The following is a 17,719-nucleotide window of genomic DNA, read 5'->3' as shown; positions in this document are numbered from 1 at the left end:
GTGCAAGGTACAAAGACATTTTAGCCCCCGAGTACTTCATGTTGAGTTATTCCTGACCCGTATATGATCCTTTGTGCGGACCGACATCCAAACTTTGATGCATTGCTTTCCCAGTTTTCACTACTACAACGGCGTTCAAGTCATCGACTTCACCGCCCCTACCTCAGCACGGACCAATCAAGGGATACGTGCTACACCCCAAGACGGAACAATCGAGCGATATGGAATGAAAAAGAAGAAAGCCGACAAATATATCCCAGAGCAGAGAATCATGATCGCAGACACGATGGCTTGCCGTGGCCACAATTCCCTGTCCTTATCAAGGGGCTACGACGGCAGGACCATTCCCTACCACATTCAAGTTGGAGTGCTGCTTGCGCTGAGATGCTGACTCTCCTCGGAGAGGTTTCAAAAGGGGAGTATGAATTCTTGATCTGACAGGAGCTAATTCGGGTCGATCGGCGTGTTGGAGGTCGCTTCATTCTCAGGCCTTCTTCCTGCGTGTTTGAAGGGCGCTTTCCAGCCCCTCTTCCTCTCCCTCCACAACTGTCTCCCGTCCTCCATGAGTTCATACCACCAAAACTCGAAAGAAAATGGACCCTCTGCCTTAAATTCGCAAAAATTTCAGTCCAATGATGCCATACGACAAACTTCGCAGCCTGCCTCTCCACCGCAAGTATTGGACGAAGGAGCACGTGCTTGGGCCACAATGCTAGGAGGGTGCGTGTGTCTCCGTCTTGGTCGGCTTTGAGTCTCTGACTTTGATGCATTGGATTGGCCGATACAGCTGTCTCGTGTTCATATCAACCTTTGGGTATACCACTGCTTTCGGTGTTTTCCAGGTCAGCACATTATATGTCGCATACAAGATCGGGGTCACTTCAACCTGATTATGGTCGTAGGATCATTATACGAGATCACACGCCGCCAGTACCTCGGCGGTGAGCTGGGTAGGATCCACGCAACTCTTCCTGCTCATCGTGCTAGGACTTCCTGCAGGAAGACTCCTCGATATGGGTTACTTCCGCTATGCCATGCCTCTGGGGTCCATTATTTATACATTTTCGTGAGTCGCAAATGATGGCGTCTTGAATGAAGGCCAGTGCTGATCAGTTTTTCTTTAGGCTATTTATGGTATCTCTCGTCCACCAGGACAGATACTACCAAATCTTTCTCTCTCAAGGCATTGGTATGGGTATTGGCGCTGGAATTCTCTTCGTTCCGGCCATGGCAATACAGGCTCATCACTGGAGACGGCGACGCTCATTGGCCATTGGTGTCGTTACCGCAGGTACAGGTTTTTCGACTTCGTTTTCGCAAGCTCAATATACTGATATCGCGTCAAAAGGCGCCTCAATTGGGGGCATCGTCTTTCCGATCATGTTGAACCAGTTGCTAAACGGATCCGTAGGTTTTGCATGGGGAGTTCGTGCCAGTGCATTCCTTGTCCTGGGTATGCTGTTGGCAGCGAACCTGCTGATGAAGGACAACCCAGCGATCACTGCTATCACACGAGGACGGAAACAGGATGTCAAGGCATTATTCGTCGATATTCCTTACATGTTATACATTGCTGCGTGCGCCTCTCGTGATCTTCGTTAGGTCTCATCATGTCCTGACTAATATTGTGTTTTTTCAGAGCACTGCCCATCATAGCTGGAGTGTTCTTCCCGTGTATGGCTTCACGCTCCGTTAAATTACCTTATAGCGCTGCTTATATTTATGGTCGGCTTCTAGACTTTTATCTTCAGCTCTTCTCTATCCTTCATGGAGTCGACTCCACCGCTGCATTTTATTCGGTATGTCCCGCCATATCACCCAGTACCACTAGTATAATAAATTTCGCCTGAGGCTACCATTCGTTTATACTATTGACAGCTTCCAGTCATCAACGCCGCCGCGCTTTTTGGGCGAATAATTCCAAGCATGTTCTCTCAGCGGCTGGGCATCATGAACATTTTGATCTCTGTGTGCTTTGCGTGCGGCATCCTGATTCTTGCGCTGTTTGGAATCAGAGACATCGGTAGCGTCATAGTCTTCGCGATCCTCTATGGTTTCTTCTCTGGCGCGTGTGAGTGTCCGCGTGCTTGTCCTTGCATTCAAGCGAGCAGTCATGCTGATATTTTTTGATGGAAGTCCTGTCAGTTCTGAATTTGGCCGCTGCATCGTTCTCTCGGAATGAGGGAGAAGTAGGGTCAGTATGATTATCTGTCCTTACGTCTGCAAAGCCGTCGGGATATATTCGCGCCGCCCCGATTTATTTATGATCTTTTCCATAGGTTGCGTATGGGTATGACCTATAGCCTTGCTTCATTCGGAGCCCTCGTAGGCAACCCAGTCGACGGCGCTCTTCTTGGACCTACATTCCCATGGTCGAGAGCCCTCATATTCAGTGCGGTATGTATTCGTTGGGACGACACTGATTGCTGTCGGTGCTGACACAAGGCATCAATACCATAAGGTCACAATCCTCAGCGGAACGTGTATCCTGCTCGTTTCTCGTCATCTGCTCGCCAAACAGAAGGATAGTGCGATCGTCTGAACGATGACCTGTCGTATTTCCCCTTGTTCTTACGAGCCATAAAACAGAATCATCTCCTGGCATAAACCGTTCACCTACAGGTATTCGAGGAGTAACGAGCAGTTAAACCGTAGTGCCCCGGTTGTTCATCCTGAACTGTGGCACCTTGGAGGACAAACGCAGTAGCCACTTCCCTTAGGAATGCATTTAACCCCCGCTAGCCGCCACCTTCTACGTAGAATAGTACAATACATTTTATTCAAACTGATCGTTGTTTTTGAGTGCGGCTCAACGATGTATTCATCGCATCATTTCTCCTGACTGACTTGGCTTCACAGAATGATTAATGAAGACGGCTGGCCAATACTCGCAGTTAGCCAAGTAGCAATTGGGTTTTCCAATTCTTCACCTTTCTTATTATTAAAGGAAAGGAGCCACAGCGCCACAGACACCAATCTAAACTCCGACTGGCTCCGATAGAACTCGATTTGTAGCTGATTCTACACTACAAATCTGTCCGCCTTCCCCACTCATCCCAGCTCAAAACTAGAGGCCTGGTTGGTATGGGCTATTTATTTGCAGGTACTGGTATCCCCAAGCCAAGAATATTCTCAGTTTTTGTTCGACGTGGCTCGTTTCTCTATCTAAGCTGTTCCACTTACCTTTGATGCTCATGGTGCTGTGGAGCCCCGCCCAGGAGAGCGTCCCCAGAATCTCTCTCACTTTGTCTTTCTCTGCTCTGCATGCCATGCCGAAAATCGCGTCAAACCATTTGACGCCATCAAATAGTCGAACTCGCAGAGCTGTGAGGCGAAGTGACTTGTATCCGGCAACACTGCTTCTGACGCCGACATATAAAGTGGACGACCGAATGTAATTGGTAGCAGTAACTATGTCCAACTCCTCCCATCAAGATACGCCTTTCCGTTTTCTCCACCTCCCCTTTGACATTCGGGAGCACATTTACATCGCCTTCTTATCTCTTGGAGATTCATCCAGAGTCCCAGAGGATCACACTCCCGAGAGGCGTCGGCCAGTCATGCGGAACAACGGAACCAGCACACCCATCGTCTACGCCCTTCTCACGTCTCCCACTCCGTCGACTACCCACCTGCTTCTCGCAAACCGGCAGCTCTACTCAGAGTTCTCCTCCACCGTCGAGACACGCCGCTCAACCCTCACATACACACTAGACATCCTCGCGACAGGTCACTCCATCTATCCTACATGGATCTCCTTTCCCGCCCCTCGTCGATACATATCCCGTGTTTTTGTCAATTATAGAGCCGACAGATGGGGCGAACCTGTGCCCCGCCGGCAGCCGATGCATTCCGCGGGCTTGAACCTCATTGTTGGCCTCCTTCAGATTCTATCCGGCTTTCTCTATTACGGCCCTACATTCCATCCCGCGAACTTGGAACATCCCCTCCCTGTACAACCGTCCATAGTTCTCCATGAGCTCGTCGTTGGATACGTTCGGGAGGGTCCGGATAGAAGCAGAGGTCCTCTCGGGTCGGCAACATGGGTCGAACCCAAGGGCAGTCCCGAGGACGAAGATGGAAAGACACTTGTCGAGCAGATCGATGACCATATTAACATGGGTTTGCTTTATGGGAGAGTAAAGAAGGTAAAAGTAATGTGCGAGGGATGGGCGAAGTACTGGGAGGTGCCAGACGACTGGGATGAGGAACTCGTGAGGGATATGGAGAAGGATTTTTCACACTTGGGTTGGAGACCTATACATTAGTTTGGACAATAGAACTCAGGGGATTGACGACGTTTTCAATGCAAAGCGCTACTCGAGTTCGTACGACTGTTGTCTTTCTGGGTCATCCCATTTCGGTCATATACGTCTCCCGCTCCAGGATGGCTATGAGGTCAGTGACAGTACTTCTGTACTAGATATTTGTTGCTGAATCATACTCCTACAGGCCATGATTGCAGTGATTCGGTAGGTGCACTTCATTCTGAGATAGCTCGCCGCCCGGGGCGCTGCGCCACATGATCGCCACTCAACGTTTATTCAGACTCCGAAAGCCGAGGACAGTATCTTCAGCTTGAAACACAAACTTCAGCTCTCACGACTACGGCTTCTTCCAAGCTCTTTCGCTCTCAATCACCACTCAGTACCCCGTACATCTCGCTGGGCTGATACGGCGTCCGAATCAACTGATCACAAACATCTGATGGAAAGTTTCATCGAAGTTGTTACAGATAGATCACTGGCGCTGTCAGTGATTGCTCACGGTCTGACGCCGCCTATGTATACCTCGAGTTTACGCTGGTGTGAGAACAAGCTATGTACAATGGCTACCCTTACACCTCAAGCTGCTCCCTTTCGCTTTCTTGACCTACCTTTTGATATCCGGGAATCCGTCTACTTCACTCTGCTTGCCCTTCACGATCCTGCACCGTCAGATCCGAAAGTGCAGCCCCGCTACGGCATCCCCGCGGTCAACAGCCGCAACAAGCCATTTATATACGCCCTTCTTGCACACCCTCAGCCCAGGATTGCCAACCTCCTACTCGCGAACCGCCAAATACATGCTGAACTCATCTCCGTCGTCGAGAGATGCTCACGACCCTCCTCGGGCGGTATCTCGTATACGCTAGACATCTTCGCGTCTGAAACCTCTATCTACCCCACCTGGGTAGCATTCCCCGCTCCGCTACGATATCTATCTCACGTCGACATCATCTTTCGGATGGATTGTTGGACCGGTAGACCTTCGCCTCTTGGATTCGGAAATGACAAGGCGTTCAGTCTCCTCGAGTCACTCGTGCAGCTCCTGTCGGAGTTCCTCGTCTACGGTCCTTCATTCATTCCTGTCAAACCTTTCGACTTCCGACTCGCTCAATCGCCCAGAGTTCTTGATGACCTGTCAATCGAATTCTTACGAGAAATACCTGTCGGAGGGAGTCGTTTCAGCATGGCACGATTACTCGATTCAGCCGAACCAAACGTAGAGTGCAAGCAGAGCCACGCAATGGAAGGACTAGACAGGAATGATGGACTAGATCATGCAATCGCAGATGTCGATGGGATCCTTTCGAGGTTCGCGGAAAGTGGGCTATTGTGGGGTCGGGTGAAGAAGTTCAAGTTCAGGTTCGAAGATTGGGAGAAGGAGTGGGACGTGGTGGAGCGTGAACCGGAGGAAGTGAGGAAGGTGGCGGAGGAAATGGCGGAGATTGGATGGGGGAGTATGGCAAATTTGATGGGAGAAACCTCGATGATGGACATGTTTCCTGAGCTAGTTTCGAACGTCTTGACATGACGCAGGGAACGTATATGTTTCGGACTACAATCTATCCGCAGAGCCACTGTTTGAGCACGGGTACAGTTTATAGCGCGCGTGCGTCTTCGTGAATCTTTCACCCCTTCAATTCCTTCGTATACCCATTCTTCCACGTTACTTGGGCTGTTTTATTTATGTAAACAGATAAACTTGTAGTAGGTGTATGATCTTATCAAGAGCTGAAGTAAATAGTGTGTCCTTTCTCCACTCCCTCTAAACTATCAATCCAGTCCAGCAGTAACAATAGACAGTACGACCGGGTAGCAAGACGCAGGTCCGCCACATGAGGACGTGCCCTCCGTGGCGTTGTAATAGACGCCCTCCCAAGGCGTGTCCTCGCAAGGATACTCCCTGCAGATACTGAATAGGTCCGTATGCCCATTGACCGCAAGAAGTGGATAGTCGTAACCATCGGTCACCTATAAACGAGTCAAAAAGTCAGCCCGTATATTAACATTTCTTTAGAAACAAAATTTATACGTACGACAGAACAGTAGATCTCAGCTGGAGCCGGTGTGTTCAGCGAGGTCGCGATGAACCCTGGGTTCGCGTTGGACGGGACAGTTCCGCCCACCACGTATTGACCTGAAGTGAGACCTCCGTTTGTCATGTTCAATGCTGGGACAGCGGATGGATATTGGTAGGTGGCTTGAGTCTAGTAAACCGTTTCGAGAAATTTGGACATAATCAGCGAGATGCGTCCGCTGGTAGTCTTCCTCGACTTACCTTGAGGTCATAGAAAGAGGCGCCATCGATTGCTCCTGCGCTTCCTATTATTGTTGTAAAACAAACTCAGTGACATTGTTCACCTACAACATGTAATCGATGAGTGCAGCACTAACCCAGGATGATGGGAGCACCCGTCGTGTTGGAGTTGGGCTGTGTCGTGTTCAACGCCGCTAATGTGAAGTTTAGCACATTGAGTGAACCGGTGCCCGGGAACACAGAACAAGAATCGACATTGGATTGTCTTGCGACGCTGAGAGCAGAAGTGGTAGCGAACAGGGAGAAACCCAGGACTGTGGTCGCAAAGGATGAAGGACGGGCGAACATAACGACGAGTTTTCAAAGGTGGAACGAGTCTGGTGAGTGATGTGGACTAAAAGTGCTCGTGGTAATTGACGCGGATGGTCCGCCGTAGTTATAGGAAAGGGACGCGGTGTGGCGACGGCTGACGTTGGCCGTGACACACCCAAGTGCCACATGCCCCGCACCGACGGGATCGGCGGACTTCGAGGGCTGCAATGGGTATCCATAAGCAGGAAGCTGGCCAGCCATGTCCGTCGTGAATGCAGTGGGTGACAGTCCGTAGAAATTTAGGCACCCTGAACCTAACGTATACACACAGGTCCAGGGCTCACTTGGCCGCGAAAATCTCCATCACGGAGCTGCCGAAGCTTTGTTGTCTGTTTGGGACCGTTCTAGATGCCCTACGTGTAGCCATCCAGTGCTACTCAAAGCCTAAACCACATGTTTCCAATAAATACTGATGTGCCAAGGCTGTCGCTAGACACACGAGTACACAGCCTACCAAACAGCGTCGTCGTCGTCCTGGCGGCAATCCCGAGACATATACCCGCACCCCGGAAGAAATATCGGGAGGGATGCTTGACCTTTTTTTTCCGTACCTGGTGAGCCATGCATAAAGTGAGAGAACGCGGTCGAGTATTGCTGAACTAGCGATCAGTCTACATAGGTGCTATGCCGAAGAGCGATCTCAAGCGTTCGAACGCTACGAAACTCAGAATTGTGTGAGTTCCGAGCTGCGCCGATCGTCAAAATGTCAGTAACTCTATGGTTTGAAAAAGAGAGAGCAGCGGAATCCGGGCACGCACTCTTGCCCAGCACATGCCAAATCCTTTGTAGAATGCCTTAGGCCCTTCTTTCTGAAGCATCTGCTTGACGCAGTCCGAGACGCCCTGGTACCGTCTCTCTTTGTCATTCATAACGCGAACTTTGACGACGTCTGTAAATGCGACAGTGTAGTTTATTAGCATGTAGATGCCCCATCTCAAAATGTGGCTGACGAACTCACCGACCGGGTTGGACGTTACGGAGCAGATGAAACCGGCAAACATGCTCGCGGTGAAGTGTAATGGAAAACCTTCCTCCATGAGTCGCTTCTGCTTCAACGTCTGCTTGATCTGATCATATGAGCATATCTGCGATACCGAGAGAACGACTCCGCGGGCCGTTGTAGCATCTACACCGCGATAGATGGACCGAAGACCTCCTGCAGGCGTTGACGTTCCAGTAGATGTTGCACCCTCTCGCCATACGGTGGCGAAAGCGTGCCGGGTGTTGCGATAGGGGCTTCCTTCGGGGTAGTGCGCCTGCATGCGAACTAGGAAGCGTTCAGCAGGTGCAAACGAACGGAGAGACACAACTACCTTTGACGAGATCAGTGGGGTTTGCAACCGCCCTACACGAAGGTCACATAAACTCTCAACATATGAATGTCAAGATAAAACGTTAAGCAACGACGCTCACGAGCCCAAAGTAGCCGCGACAGTGGCAGCGAAAACTTTCAAGGTTAGCCCATCCTTGGAGAGTGACCCAGCCGATACATCGAGGATGCTGTTATTGCAATCAATGAAGTCGATCTACTCCTCCATGGTGATATGAACTTACGCGTCCTTGAAATACTCATACGTCCCCATGCGGATACCTGAGTAGACGATCTCGCGCATCATGCTCGCTGTCAGGCCGTTCATGAGACTGAGGACACCTTCTGACTTGGCCATTTGAGCACCGACGGTCCAGAAAGCATTAGATGAAGACAGCTGCGCGGCTGTGAAAATATTAATGATGGTTATGAGCCTGCTCTTACTGTCAGAACCATTCAAGTCGCCATACACTGTGTTCGGAGCTGCTGGCGGACCTGACATTGCGGATATTCAGTCAACCTACTCTACCGTGAAAACACATGATCAAAAAGCAGCTTACCTTAATTCTGAGACATAGTCAGTGTCGCAAAACCGGCAGTTTTTTGGGTGGTTGAATTGTGGACAAGGTTCAGTCAGAAAAATCGGGATTGGTGACCACTAGGTTTACCGGGAAAACTGACATGTCTAGCGGGTTGCTGACCGCCGAGGCCAGCATATCTTCGCATGCGAGATGAGTTTTGATTATATCTCCCTACTACATGGTCCTCGGGAAGTAGTGACTCACTGGCGAGTGCAGCAGAGGCGAAGATGAGCCCCGCTTGGTCATTGGCGGTTCGACCGGGAAGTGCCGGCGACAAAGACGGGGCCCGTTCGGTTAATTTCGGCTTATCTCCTTCCACCATCTTCTCTGAAAGCGCGTCCTGCTCGAGAGGTGTCGTCATGGTTCAAAAGTTGCCCTCAAACAGAGCCGTGGTCTTGAACGGACTTGTATATCGATGTTGATGAAAGGTGGAGAACAGGAACTAGAAATCGAGACAGACACCTGCCACACCTTCCCATGGCATCACATGTTCTATTTCTGCAGAAAACGGGCTTGTTTGTCTCAAGTGACTCGGGGTTACTTATCTTGCTCTTCTCCTTTGCCTTCCTCGTGGTACTTTCAGGTTCGTTGTGGCGCTGGCGGGCCCCGCCTGGGAACCTATCTCATCTATCTGGCACACTTGGCGGCAACTTGAAGGGCGCCGTGCTCGACCTGCAAATTGGCGTGGCCCCCGACTTGTTCCAACAGTGGCCATTAGAAAATCGAACACGACTCATCCACAGTGTATAAGTATGGCACCCACCTCACTAGTAGGCTTCAGGGCGCACCATCTTCTCCCTTTTGTCAGGCAATGCACTGTTTGTATCTGTTCCTCTTCGCGTTCGTCACTTCAGACGCGTACGCCGTCTCCGACTCCTCTAATGCTTTCGCCACAAACAACACCATAAATATGACATCGCTTTGGGTCACCACTCCTCCGAGCTATGTACGACCCTATATGCTTGCCAATCTCGACGGTCTGGAGCTTCAGCTCGCGGACGACGTTTTCCGCGTACTTGTTTCGAGCAATGCCTCGGGTGGGGCCTTCACCCTTCTGGGCACGAATGGTCAAACTGGCATCCAAGTAAACCCTCACAAGTATGTCTATTCATTCTACTCTCGAGTCCACACTTCGATCGCTTGTTCACTCTCTCCTCGTCAGCCATAGGACCTTCTATGAGAACTTCTTTTCTTTCAAAGGCCGCATCAATCTCTGGGTCAATAACGAGCAACGTCAACTCACTGCTCACGACTTTGGCGCCGTACCACCTTCTCAAAACCACTCATACCAGATCATCGACCCCGACGCTCAACTGACTGGCTTTATTCAACCTGGCGGCTTCGAAGAGTTTTTCGTCAACATCACCACACCCTACTCCAGCGCTTCTGGGGCTCCCTACCCACCTGACCAGCCTCTCGACTTCCCCATAAACCAGTTTATTTCCTCCGCCCCTCACTTCGATGTCAATCTCGAGCCTACCGCAAACCTGTCCTACGATATGATCAATGGGACGAGTCGGGGCGGTGTGTGGCGTACGGGTAACAACACCCTCCCGGGGAATAGCTCGACGCCCTACTTCCTTGCATCGAACTACGGTCCAAAGTACCTTCACCGCGCTTTGGGTCAAGTCATCGCCCCTCGCTCCACCGCCAACGAAACGGATGGAAACTTTACCATTTCGACCATCGTCATGCGCAAGAAACTCAGTAACGAGACGATCGCGGAGCAGACTTTCGACGTTCATCAGACATTCCAGGTTTTGGAGGGGCAGCTTAGTATCGGGATTGCTGGCTTCGACGAGAAAATGAGTACGGGCGATGTCGTGTTCATCCCGGCGGGGACGCCCTTCACGTACTGGAGCGATGTGAAGTACACCAAGATCTTTGTTGGGACAGCTGGAGAGGGACTGGACTACAAGCTCATTCGGGAGGGGGAGCCTTGGGACTACGCTGTCTTTCCGGCGTATTTGTGATGCGAATTGTGACGCCTTCGGTAAGCCTCGACCTAGCCTCTCATGTTCGTCTCAATCGGTCGAGCTGACTAGTGTGTAGGGCAACTGCGGGTCGTCGGCCTGTGACTTTTTGTGCAGCCTGTCTCTGGATTATGGTCCAGATTTCTGAGTGCTCGCCAACCGGGATTGTGCACATGTCCTCCAATACTGGCTTGCTTACGATCGTGTCGTGTCTGTCATAATGCCTCCTAGCTCTCAACTTTCGTTCTTTGTGTAGAGACTCGACTAGACATATGGGAGAGACTGTTTCCTCATATGGTGGAGACATTGAGCGTGCTGTTCCATCTTTTGAGATGCGTGTACCGGCTTCGTCCCGGGCGAAGGTCCTGTTCGCGGTCAGGGGGTGGCGAGAGCTCTGGCGCCAGCAGGGGAAGCCCACGCCACAACGCAGGTTGCGTTTATGCCACCACCACGATTGGACCATGAATGCTCGACATTGCCCTGCCCATTACTTTCTCTGCATTACGATCATGAGAATGTCTCTATTCTTGAGACCTTTCGCCCAGGGAAGACTTGTCAACGGGGACTTGCATCGATAATCATTGATTTGAATATTGGCTCTCCTGAGAGATAATACCGTCGGGAGGCCTTCTCGAGTCGGACCGTGACAAAGCATCTTGTCTTCTCCACACACACCCTTGCCTGAGCCTTTGAACTTCATAACCTAACGTATGTCTGCCCTTTCGAACGACAAACACGGGTCTAGCACCCTGGAAGGTAACTACTCGTACACCAACACCCTCAAAGGCGTGTACTACGGTGCTGGATCGCTGGCCACCGCTCTTCCGAAGCTGCGCGCGAAGATCGGAGGAACGAAAGCATTAATTGTTACTGGGAAGAGTTTGTACAACAACGTGAGTTCAAGTATCGTTGAGTTGTCGCGAAGACGAGACAGCCACGAAAGGAGATTTGAAGGCGGTCAATGAAGAGAGGTGGCGGGTGATGATCCTCGCGCTGGTTCTTGCTTATGATTTCTCGTCACCTCCTACCTTCATATCCAGCACTGACACTTTCTCTCAACCCTTATCCTTCACCAGACCGATGTCGTCAAGAAAGTCGAATCCATCCTCCGTTCTGACTCCAACTCTTACGGTGCCACATTTTACGAGATCGGCGAACACTCACCCATAGCCGGTATTCGCGCTGGGATCAAAGCTTTCAGAGACGCAGGCTGCGACTTCATCGTTGCAGTCGGTGGTGGTTCACCCGTCGATGCATCCAAAGCTATCATATATAACCTGCATTTGGAGGAAGGACAAGGAGGGGATAAGTGGGAGAGTGTAGTGAAACAGATCGCGGTGCCGACGACATTGAGCGCGGCGGAGTACACGGTGAGTGATTGTTTGGCGGGAGGATATGGGCCATTGTCCGTCACAGTTTATTTATGGTGCATACTAGTTTGGTGCAGGGTATACGAATGACGAAGGAAAGAAAGTGAGCGTATCGTCGCCGTACCTTGCACCGTCAGGCATCATCCTCGACGCCGAACTCACACTTCCGACCCCCGAACGCCTGTGGTATGAACCCTTTCTTTCGTCCTTCTATCACTCATTATTTCTGATGCACCTACTCATTACTATAATTTTCACCCTCATCCAGGCTTTCCACTGGCATGCGCGCCGTAGACCACGCCGTCGAGAACCTGATTCGTCCCCAAATGCCTCCTACACTCAAGCCTTTGTATTATCAAGCCCTCTTCGATCTCTTCACATACCTTCCCAAGTCGAAGGCCGACCCGAACAATCTGGAGTATAGGATGAAGTTGCAGTTGGCGAGTTGGATGAGCTTGTGGCCGTTCATGACCGAGAAATACAGGTTTGTCTACTATTCTCCTCGTATCAAATAACCTCGACCGATGGATACGGATATATCTACTTTCCCAACAGCGCACTAGGTATCTCGCATGCCCTAGGACACAAGCTGGGTGCTGCGTACCACATCCCGCACGGAATGACTTCTGTATGTGTTTCAAACCACGCCTGCTCAGGGACAAGGAGACTGATCGTGTCCATATAACGCATCATATCTCACAGTGTCTCACCCTCGCTCCCGTTGTGCGTTTACAAGCCCGAATCGCCAACGCCGAGGAAAAAGAATGGCTCGCCAACTGTCTCTTCTACCTCAGGCAAGCGCCAACGGGCACCCCAGAGGGAGATATCACGAAGCTTGCTGGCTTGATTGAGGGGTACGTTTGCGACACCTCTTCCATCCTTCCAATCATCTGCACCAGAGGACGTGACGACTGACGGCCTGCATATTGTATGACAGGCTTGTGGACGACTTGGGTTTGAAGACCGACCTGGCGCATTACAACGTGCCGAAAGAGGATGCGGGGCAAATTGCGGAGTTGGCTTTGGGCGGAAAGAGTTCGGAGAACTACGACGATGTGGTCAAGTTGCTCTTGGGGCTGTACCCAGCGTGATGTATGTTGAATTCCGGAGGCATGGAAGAATTCCAAAGAATGTATACGCTCGGAGCTGTAGATGTAAATGTATGAGAATATACTCCGTCGGTATAGATAGCGTCAAAAGTTGTGAGCTTTGTGCTACAGGGACGCCGGGTTGCAGACAACGTATCACGATTATTGTGAGCACTGAGGTGTGATAGACAGCGGTATGTTCCATGTAAAAGCAATTATAACCTCAGCAATCCACAGAGTATTTTACAAACCAATTACAACAGCGCTCTATATCTATTCCACGCTTCTAAAGACCAAACTAGGCCAACTCTTTCTCGATCTGAACTAACTTGTCCGCCGTATCCTTGATGCTCTTCTCCAGAGTGATGAACTCAATGCCGAGCTGCTTCTTCGCCTTGGAGCAGTCGAACGAGAAGTGATCCTCGTGCGTGACCTTCGAGACGTCGACTTTGGGAAGGCGGTCGGCGAGCTCGGGGTGGGTACGGCTGACGATGTCGACGATTTCTTCGTTTTTCTGGACGAATGTCACAGGACCACGGTCAGTATGTTATTGACGACAGAGGATGCTAAGCAAAGACGAGATTGTATACTCACGTATGCGTCACCAATCAACAAATATCTCTGCCCCTTAGCCTCCTCCCTCTCAGTCGCCCTGACATGGGCAAGCGAAACATCGCGGATGTCGACGAAAGCGGGGAAAGCGGTTGGTGGAATGCCGTCCTTGTAGGAGCCGTTGACGACGTTCCAGGTATCCTGGGTGGAAGTGTTGAGCGCGGAAAGGGAGGTGATCTTTTGCTGAGGGGGGCCGAAGACCATACTGAACAACGAGAAGATAATCAGAACAAGGACAAAAATGTATCAAAAAGCAGGACGTACGGAGGGCAAATGACCGATCCAGCCCAAGTAGGCTTCTCCGTCTCGATGAACTCCCAGAACGCCTTCTCAGCCAACACTTTCGAAGCACAGTACACGTATCCGGGGTGTGCGTGGACCTTGGCCTCCTCGTACGTGGCGGGGTTCCAGTCCTCGTCGGTGTAGGTCTTGCCGATGCCGGGGATGTTGTTGAAGTTGATGATGGAGGCGAAGGAGGCGGTGAGGACGACGCGTTTGATTTTGGGCTCGAGTTTGGTGGCTGCGACGAGGTTCTTCGTGCCGGCGATGGCGGGTTGGAGGAGGTCTTTCTCGTTGTCCTGTATGACGTGACCGGAGATTTACAGGTTAGCCAACCGCCTACTCAAGTGGCACGAAGGACGCCGGGAGACCTTAAAAAAGTGGATGACGAACCTTGACATTGTAATGGAATGGCGAGGCAGTGTGGGCAATGAAATCTACGCCCTTGACCGACTCGTCGAAACAGTGTGGGGTGACGATGTCCTCAACGACAGCGTACTCGAAGTTGGCTTTGTGTTGGGGGAACATGGCGATCCAGTCCTCAGCCTTGGATTTCGAACGGGTTGTACCACGGACAGCATATCCAGCTTCGAGGTAAGCAAGAGCGACGCCGGTACCGACAAATCTGTTAGGTAGAACAAAGCGTAAAGTTGTCGGTAACGATCGATGTACGCGATAGCGAGGACGACGCACCCACTGACTCCAGTGACGAGAACGAGTCCTTTAGACATGATTTGTGAGGAGGGAGAGTACGGGGGAAGCGGTATAGAAATGTGAGGGGTAGTAGGTGTGGAGACTGAAGAGGGATAGAGAGGTTGTGAGGAATGAGGGATCGACAGGTCGTCAACACCACGATGCTTTTATATGTCCCCCAGGATATGCCCCCATTCCCGGGAAATCCGTAAAGCACAGTCAGTCATACCATCGGACACGGACAATGTGGGTATGCCGGTCTGCACGAGCTCCAACGCCCAAGCGCAAGAGCTCCTGACGACGCTTCAAAAATTAATGCTGAGTAAGTAATGAGCGACTCGCTGCCAGTGGATAGCAACTGTCTAACCTGGCCATCGGGGATACACGCGTCGTAAAGGGCGTCTCAGAGGGAGTAGATCGACGGTGTGTTGAAATAGAATTTAAAACGTCGTCACCATGTATTCCCCGAAGGAACGTGGAGAAAGGGGGGACACAGTGGGTGAAATTTACGCCATGGCCAGGCTGAGGCTGGCTTGACTTCGTCATCCACACGCGATGAGCCAGGTTCTACAAGGTTCTACACTGTAAATTTGCACTCCACGAGATAAAAAAAAATAGTAGAATATTTGTAGAGAGCACCAGATGTGGGCCGCTAGACATATTACTAACAATAATGAGCGAAAATATGAGCGAGCAAGGAGCGGATGTGGGTGGACGCGCGCTTCGGCATCGGGCACGAACGAGCCCAACGATTGCGAATGCTTTCAGCGTACGTATATAGAAACCGCGGCTGTCGTAGTGGAACCAATTCGCGGTTGTTATTATGAAGCCAGAAATAGCTTTTTCCTCGATAGGTTCCCGAGACATCCACTCCTATCCACTCGCGCCGCGAAGATAAGTCATGTTCGGTTCTGAGTAATGAACATAGTCGACCTACATATAATAGCAGGGCGGACAGAATGAAAAAAACCGTCTGGTTGCGGTACCCGCTCTCTACAGAAAGGCTGAACATTGAGGAGAGCATGGAGCCCTAAGATCTAGAGCAACGAGCGTCGAGCATGGCGTCGAGGTCGGACGAGCGGGAGGATAATCAAATTGTCGATCGTCCCGATCGAAGCGCAGGCACAAGGTGAACGCATCCGGAGATTGCCGGTAAATCGGCGTTTAAGCATTAGTGTGTGCCACTGCAGGAACCCGCGCTCCCCGACGTATACATACCCCGAAAATGCTGGAAATATTCATGAGCACCTGTCAAGCTGTAGAATGTGTTGACTTAGACGGGCGTATGGAGAAACGGGCTGGATCGTGCTGCAGTAAACTGCGCCAAGAAATGTGGGATGTGCGAGCTCTTTGACGGTGCCACAGTCTGTCAAATATCATGGTCTTTCAAATGCGGGAGCATAGATAGTGGAGAGAATGGTGGGCCTGACAACACAGTATTCATTGAAGATGACCGGGACCTTTGCAGAAATCGATCCAATCGAAAAAGAGGAAGGGTAGGCGAAGGCATATTTCCAGATGCACAAGTCTCGCAGTTTTACTCGGACAGAGGATACATCAAGGCAGGATACACCAACGATACTTCAGAGACTCACATATGAGTCGCAGATCTTCTCTGAGGAGCCAGTAAGAATCAGGTTGGAATCACATCCGGCAAGAAAAGGTGCTTCTGAGACTGTGCAAGCGAGGTTATGAAGGTATTCATCGTTTACGTTCCGTCCGACCTGTCGAGATACCTTCGTGTTCGAAGATATGCATATGCACTGAGTGGTGATGATAGTCGAATATAAGATATATGAGCGGGCGGAGCAAATGTAGTGATGAGGCCGAAGGCCGTCGACCACGATGACATAGTATGCGAATGTATGATGTCTATGAGGAGGTAGCTGTCGAGCTGATGGCGGTAGCCTTTTCAGCGGTAGCGGCCGATGGTGAGTCCACCTGAGCGGCGAGGGATGCAGGCGTGGTGTCGGCGGAAGTAGGAGTGTCGGCTGAGGATGGGGTGGTGGCGTCTTGTTCGTCATCATCATCGTCGTTCATGATTTCTGTACATAAACGCGTTAATTAAAGGGGTTGGAGGCAGAGTAGAGCATCGCAGAGTATTAAGCATAAAAAAGAGGGAAGTCGAGCAACGTGAACACGTGAAGGCAGAGGATTTGTACGCACCTTCACCATAAACTTCCGGATTCTCCCTGAAGCAGTTCTGCATCGCCTTGAACTTATCCACACAATTTATTCCTTTCGGTTCATCCTCAGAGAACACGAAACACGAGAATGCCTCCCTGAACTGCATCCCACACGGACCATAGGCCATTCCTCCTAAACACGGACAGTCCCAGTTAATCTTGCCAGTGACGGGGTCGAAGGCTCCTTGGGATTCTCCCTCTTCCGATTCAGCTTCGGTAGCAATAGCTTCGACGGTAGTCTCTGCATCTGGTGTTGAGGAGGGTGGACTGGACGTGGAGGGAGTGGTGGAAGTGGTGGGTTCAGAGAGTTTTGGAGATGAAGAGGGCTTTTCGGACGCTATAAACGCGATGGGGTATTTCAGTATAGGGTCAACAACAAAATATGTATACCACCCACCTGGATTCTCCATATCAAGAGCAATACCCTGGCTGCCTGAAGCTATCCGCCAGCCAAAGTAAGCCGTGGCAGAGGTCGTCGCGAGCGCAAGAGCAATTCCGCGTCGCGAAACGGTCGCGTTCGCGCGCGGCACAGAGGTATGCAAAGCTCTGCGTAATGATGTCCGTGCGACGTTACGAAACATTTTTTCTGGAGATTATCGACAACGACGACAGCGAATGAAACGATGAGGATGACGAAGAGTTCAAGAGCGGACTGACTTTTGGATGACGAAGATTCGGCAGTAAAATTGGAAATAGGCGCTCGGCAGGAAGCGGGTGTGGCGGTGGCACAAACA

The 17,719-nt window shown here is 51.0% G+C and overlaps 9 protein-coding genes across 9 annotated transcripts; 5 read left to right on the top strand and 4 right to left on the bottom strand.

Moving 5' to 3' along the window:
- Positions 1-764: 764 nt before the first annotated feature.
- Positions 765-2,542, top strand: STEHIDRAFT_63591 (MFS general substrate transporter; the record flags this gene model as incomplete). The annotated part of the gene is made up of 7 exons (XM_007307701.1): positions 765-842; positions 903-1,066; positions 1,125-1,588; positions 1,886-2,071; positions 2,137-2,194; positions 2,280-2,397; positions 2,462-2,542. 7 exons carry the CDS (start codon positions 765-767, stop codon positions 2,540-2,542), a joined length of 1,149 nt encoding a protein of 382 aa, XP_007307763.1.
- An 871-nt stretch (positions 2,543-3,413) lies between these two features.
- On the top strand, positions 3,414-4,476 carry STEHIDRAFT_160280 (uncharacterized protein; the record flags this gene model as incomplete). Its single annotated transcript, XM_007307816.1, has 3 exons — positions 3,414-4,214; positions 4,288-4,398; positions 4,453-4,476. The coding sequence occupies 3 exons, from the start codon at positions 3,414-3,416 to the stop codon at positions 4,474-4,476; spliced, it is 936 nt and encodes a 311-aa protein (XP_007307878.1).
- A 351-nt stretch (positions 4,477-4,827) lies between these two features.
- Positions 4,828-5,991, top strand: STEHIDRAFT_170884 (uncharacterized protein; the record flags this gene model as incomplete). Its single annotated transcript, XM_007307815.1, has 1 exon — positions 4,828-5,991. The coding sequence occupies one exon, from the start codon at positions 4,828-4,830 to the stop codon at positions 5,794-5,796; it is 969 nt and encodes a 322-aa protein (XP_007307877.1). The 3' UTR covers positions 5,797-5,991.
- Positions 5,992-6,038: 47 nt separating this feature from the next.
- STEHIDRAFT_160278 (uncharacterized protein) lies at positions 6,039-6,870 on the bottom strand (the record flags this gene model as incomplete). Its single annotated transcript, XM_007307814.1, has 4 exons — positions 6,039-6,236; positions 6,302-6,472; positions 6,544-6,587; positions 6,660-6,870. The coding sequence occupies 4 exons, from the start codon at positions 6,868-6,870 to the stop codon at positions 6,039-6,041; spliced, it is 624 nt and encodes a 207-aa protein (XP_007307876.1).
- Positions 6,871-7,479: 609 nt separating this feature from the next.
- Positions 7,480-9,121, bottom strand: STEHIDRAFT_102001 (mitochondrial carrier). Its single transcript, XM_007307813.1, has 10 exons — positions 8,989-9,121; positions 8,885-8,921; positions 8,764-8,770; positions 8,674-8,698; positions 8,449-8,608; positions 8,308-8,394; positions 8,208-8,239; positions 7,853-8,161; positions 7,653-7,783; positions 7,480-7,580 (listed from the first exon to the last, which is right to left on the bottom strand). The coding sequence occupies exons 1-10, from the start codon at positions 9,104-9,106 to the stop codon at positions 7,506-7,508; spliced, it is 981 nt and encodes a 326-aa protein (XP_007307875.1). The 5' UTR covers positions 9,107-9,121; the 3' UTR covers positions 7,480-7,505.
- Positions 9,122-9,694: 573 nt separating this feature from the next.
- On the top strand, positions 9,695-10,757 carry STEHIDRAFT_63778 (RmlC-like cupin; the record flags this gene model as incomplete). The annotated part of the gene is made up of 2 exons (XM_007307722.1): positions 9,695-9,882; positions 9,947-10,757. 2 exons carry the CDS (start codon positions 9,695-9,697, stop codon positions 10,755-10,757), a joined length of 999 nt encoding a protein of 332 aa, XP_007307784.1.
- Positions 10,758-11,410: 653 nt separating this feature from the next.
- On the top strand, positions 11,411-13,322 carry STEHIDRAFT_149107 (alcohol dehydrogenase IV). The gene is made up of 7 exons (XM_007307812.1): positions 11,411-11,650; positions 11,834-12,127; positions 12,195-12,313; positions 12,396-12,611; positions 12,683-12,755; positions 12,830-12,981; positions 13,065-13,322. The coding sequence occupies exons 1-7, from the start codon at positions 11,468-11,470 to the stop codon at positions 13,216-13,218; spliced, it is 1,191 nt and encodes a 396-aa protein (XP_007307874.1). The 5' UTR covers positions 11,411-11,467; the 3' UTR covers positions 13,219-13,322.
- A 68-nt stretch (positions 13,323-13,390) lies between these two features.
- On the bottom strand, positions 13,391-15,868 carry STEHIDRAFT_124022 (NAD-P-binding protein). Its single transcript, XM_007307811.1, has 5 exons — positions 14,800-15,868; positions 14,500-14,731; positions 14,092-14,405; positions 13,810-14,032; positions 13,391-13,729 (listed from the first exon to the last, which is right to left on the bottom strand). The coding sequence occupies exons 1-5, from the start codon at positions 14,835-14,837 to the stop codon at positions 13,514-13,516; spliced, it is 1,023 nt and encodes a 340-aa protein (XP_007307873.1). The 5' UTR covers positions 14,838-15,868; the 3' UTR covers positions 13,391-13,513.
- Positions 15,869-16,549: 681 nt separating this feature from the next.
- On the bottom strand, positions 16,550-17,570 carry STEHIDRAFT_141331 (uncharacterized protein). The gene is made up of 3 exons (XM_007307810.1): positions 17,383-17,570; positions 16,966-17,322; positions 16,550-16,844 (listed from the first exon to the last, which is right to left on the bottom strand). Exons 1-3 carry the CDS (start codon positions 17,564-17,566, stop codon positions 16,672-16,674), a joined length of 714 nt encoding a protein of 237 aa, XP_007307872.1. The 5' UTR covers positions 17,567-17,570; the 3' UTR covers positions 16,550-16,671.
- Between the last annotated feature and the right edge of the window lie 149 nt (positions 17,571-17,719).

This window comes from Stereum hirsutum (genome assembly GCF_000264905.1).
Source record: "Stereum hirsutum FP-91666 SS1 unplaced genomic scaffold STEHIscaffold_14, whole genome shotgun sequence".
In the NCBI taxonomy this organism is placed as follows: Eukaryota; Fungi; Basidiomycota; class Agaricomycetes; order Russulales; family Stereaceae; genus Stereum; species Stereum hirsutum.
This window is presented reverse-complemented; position numbering and strand designations above follow the sequence as displayed.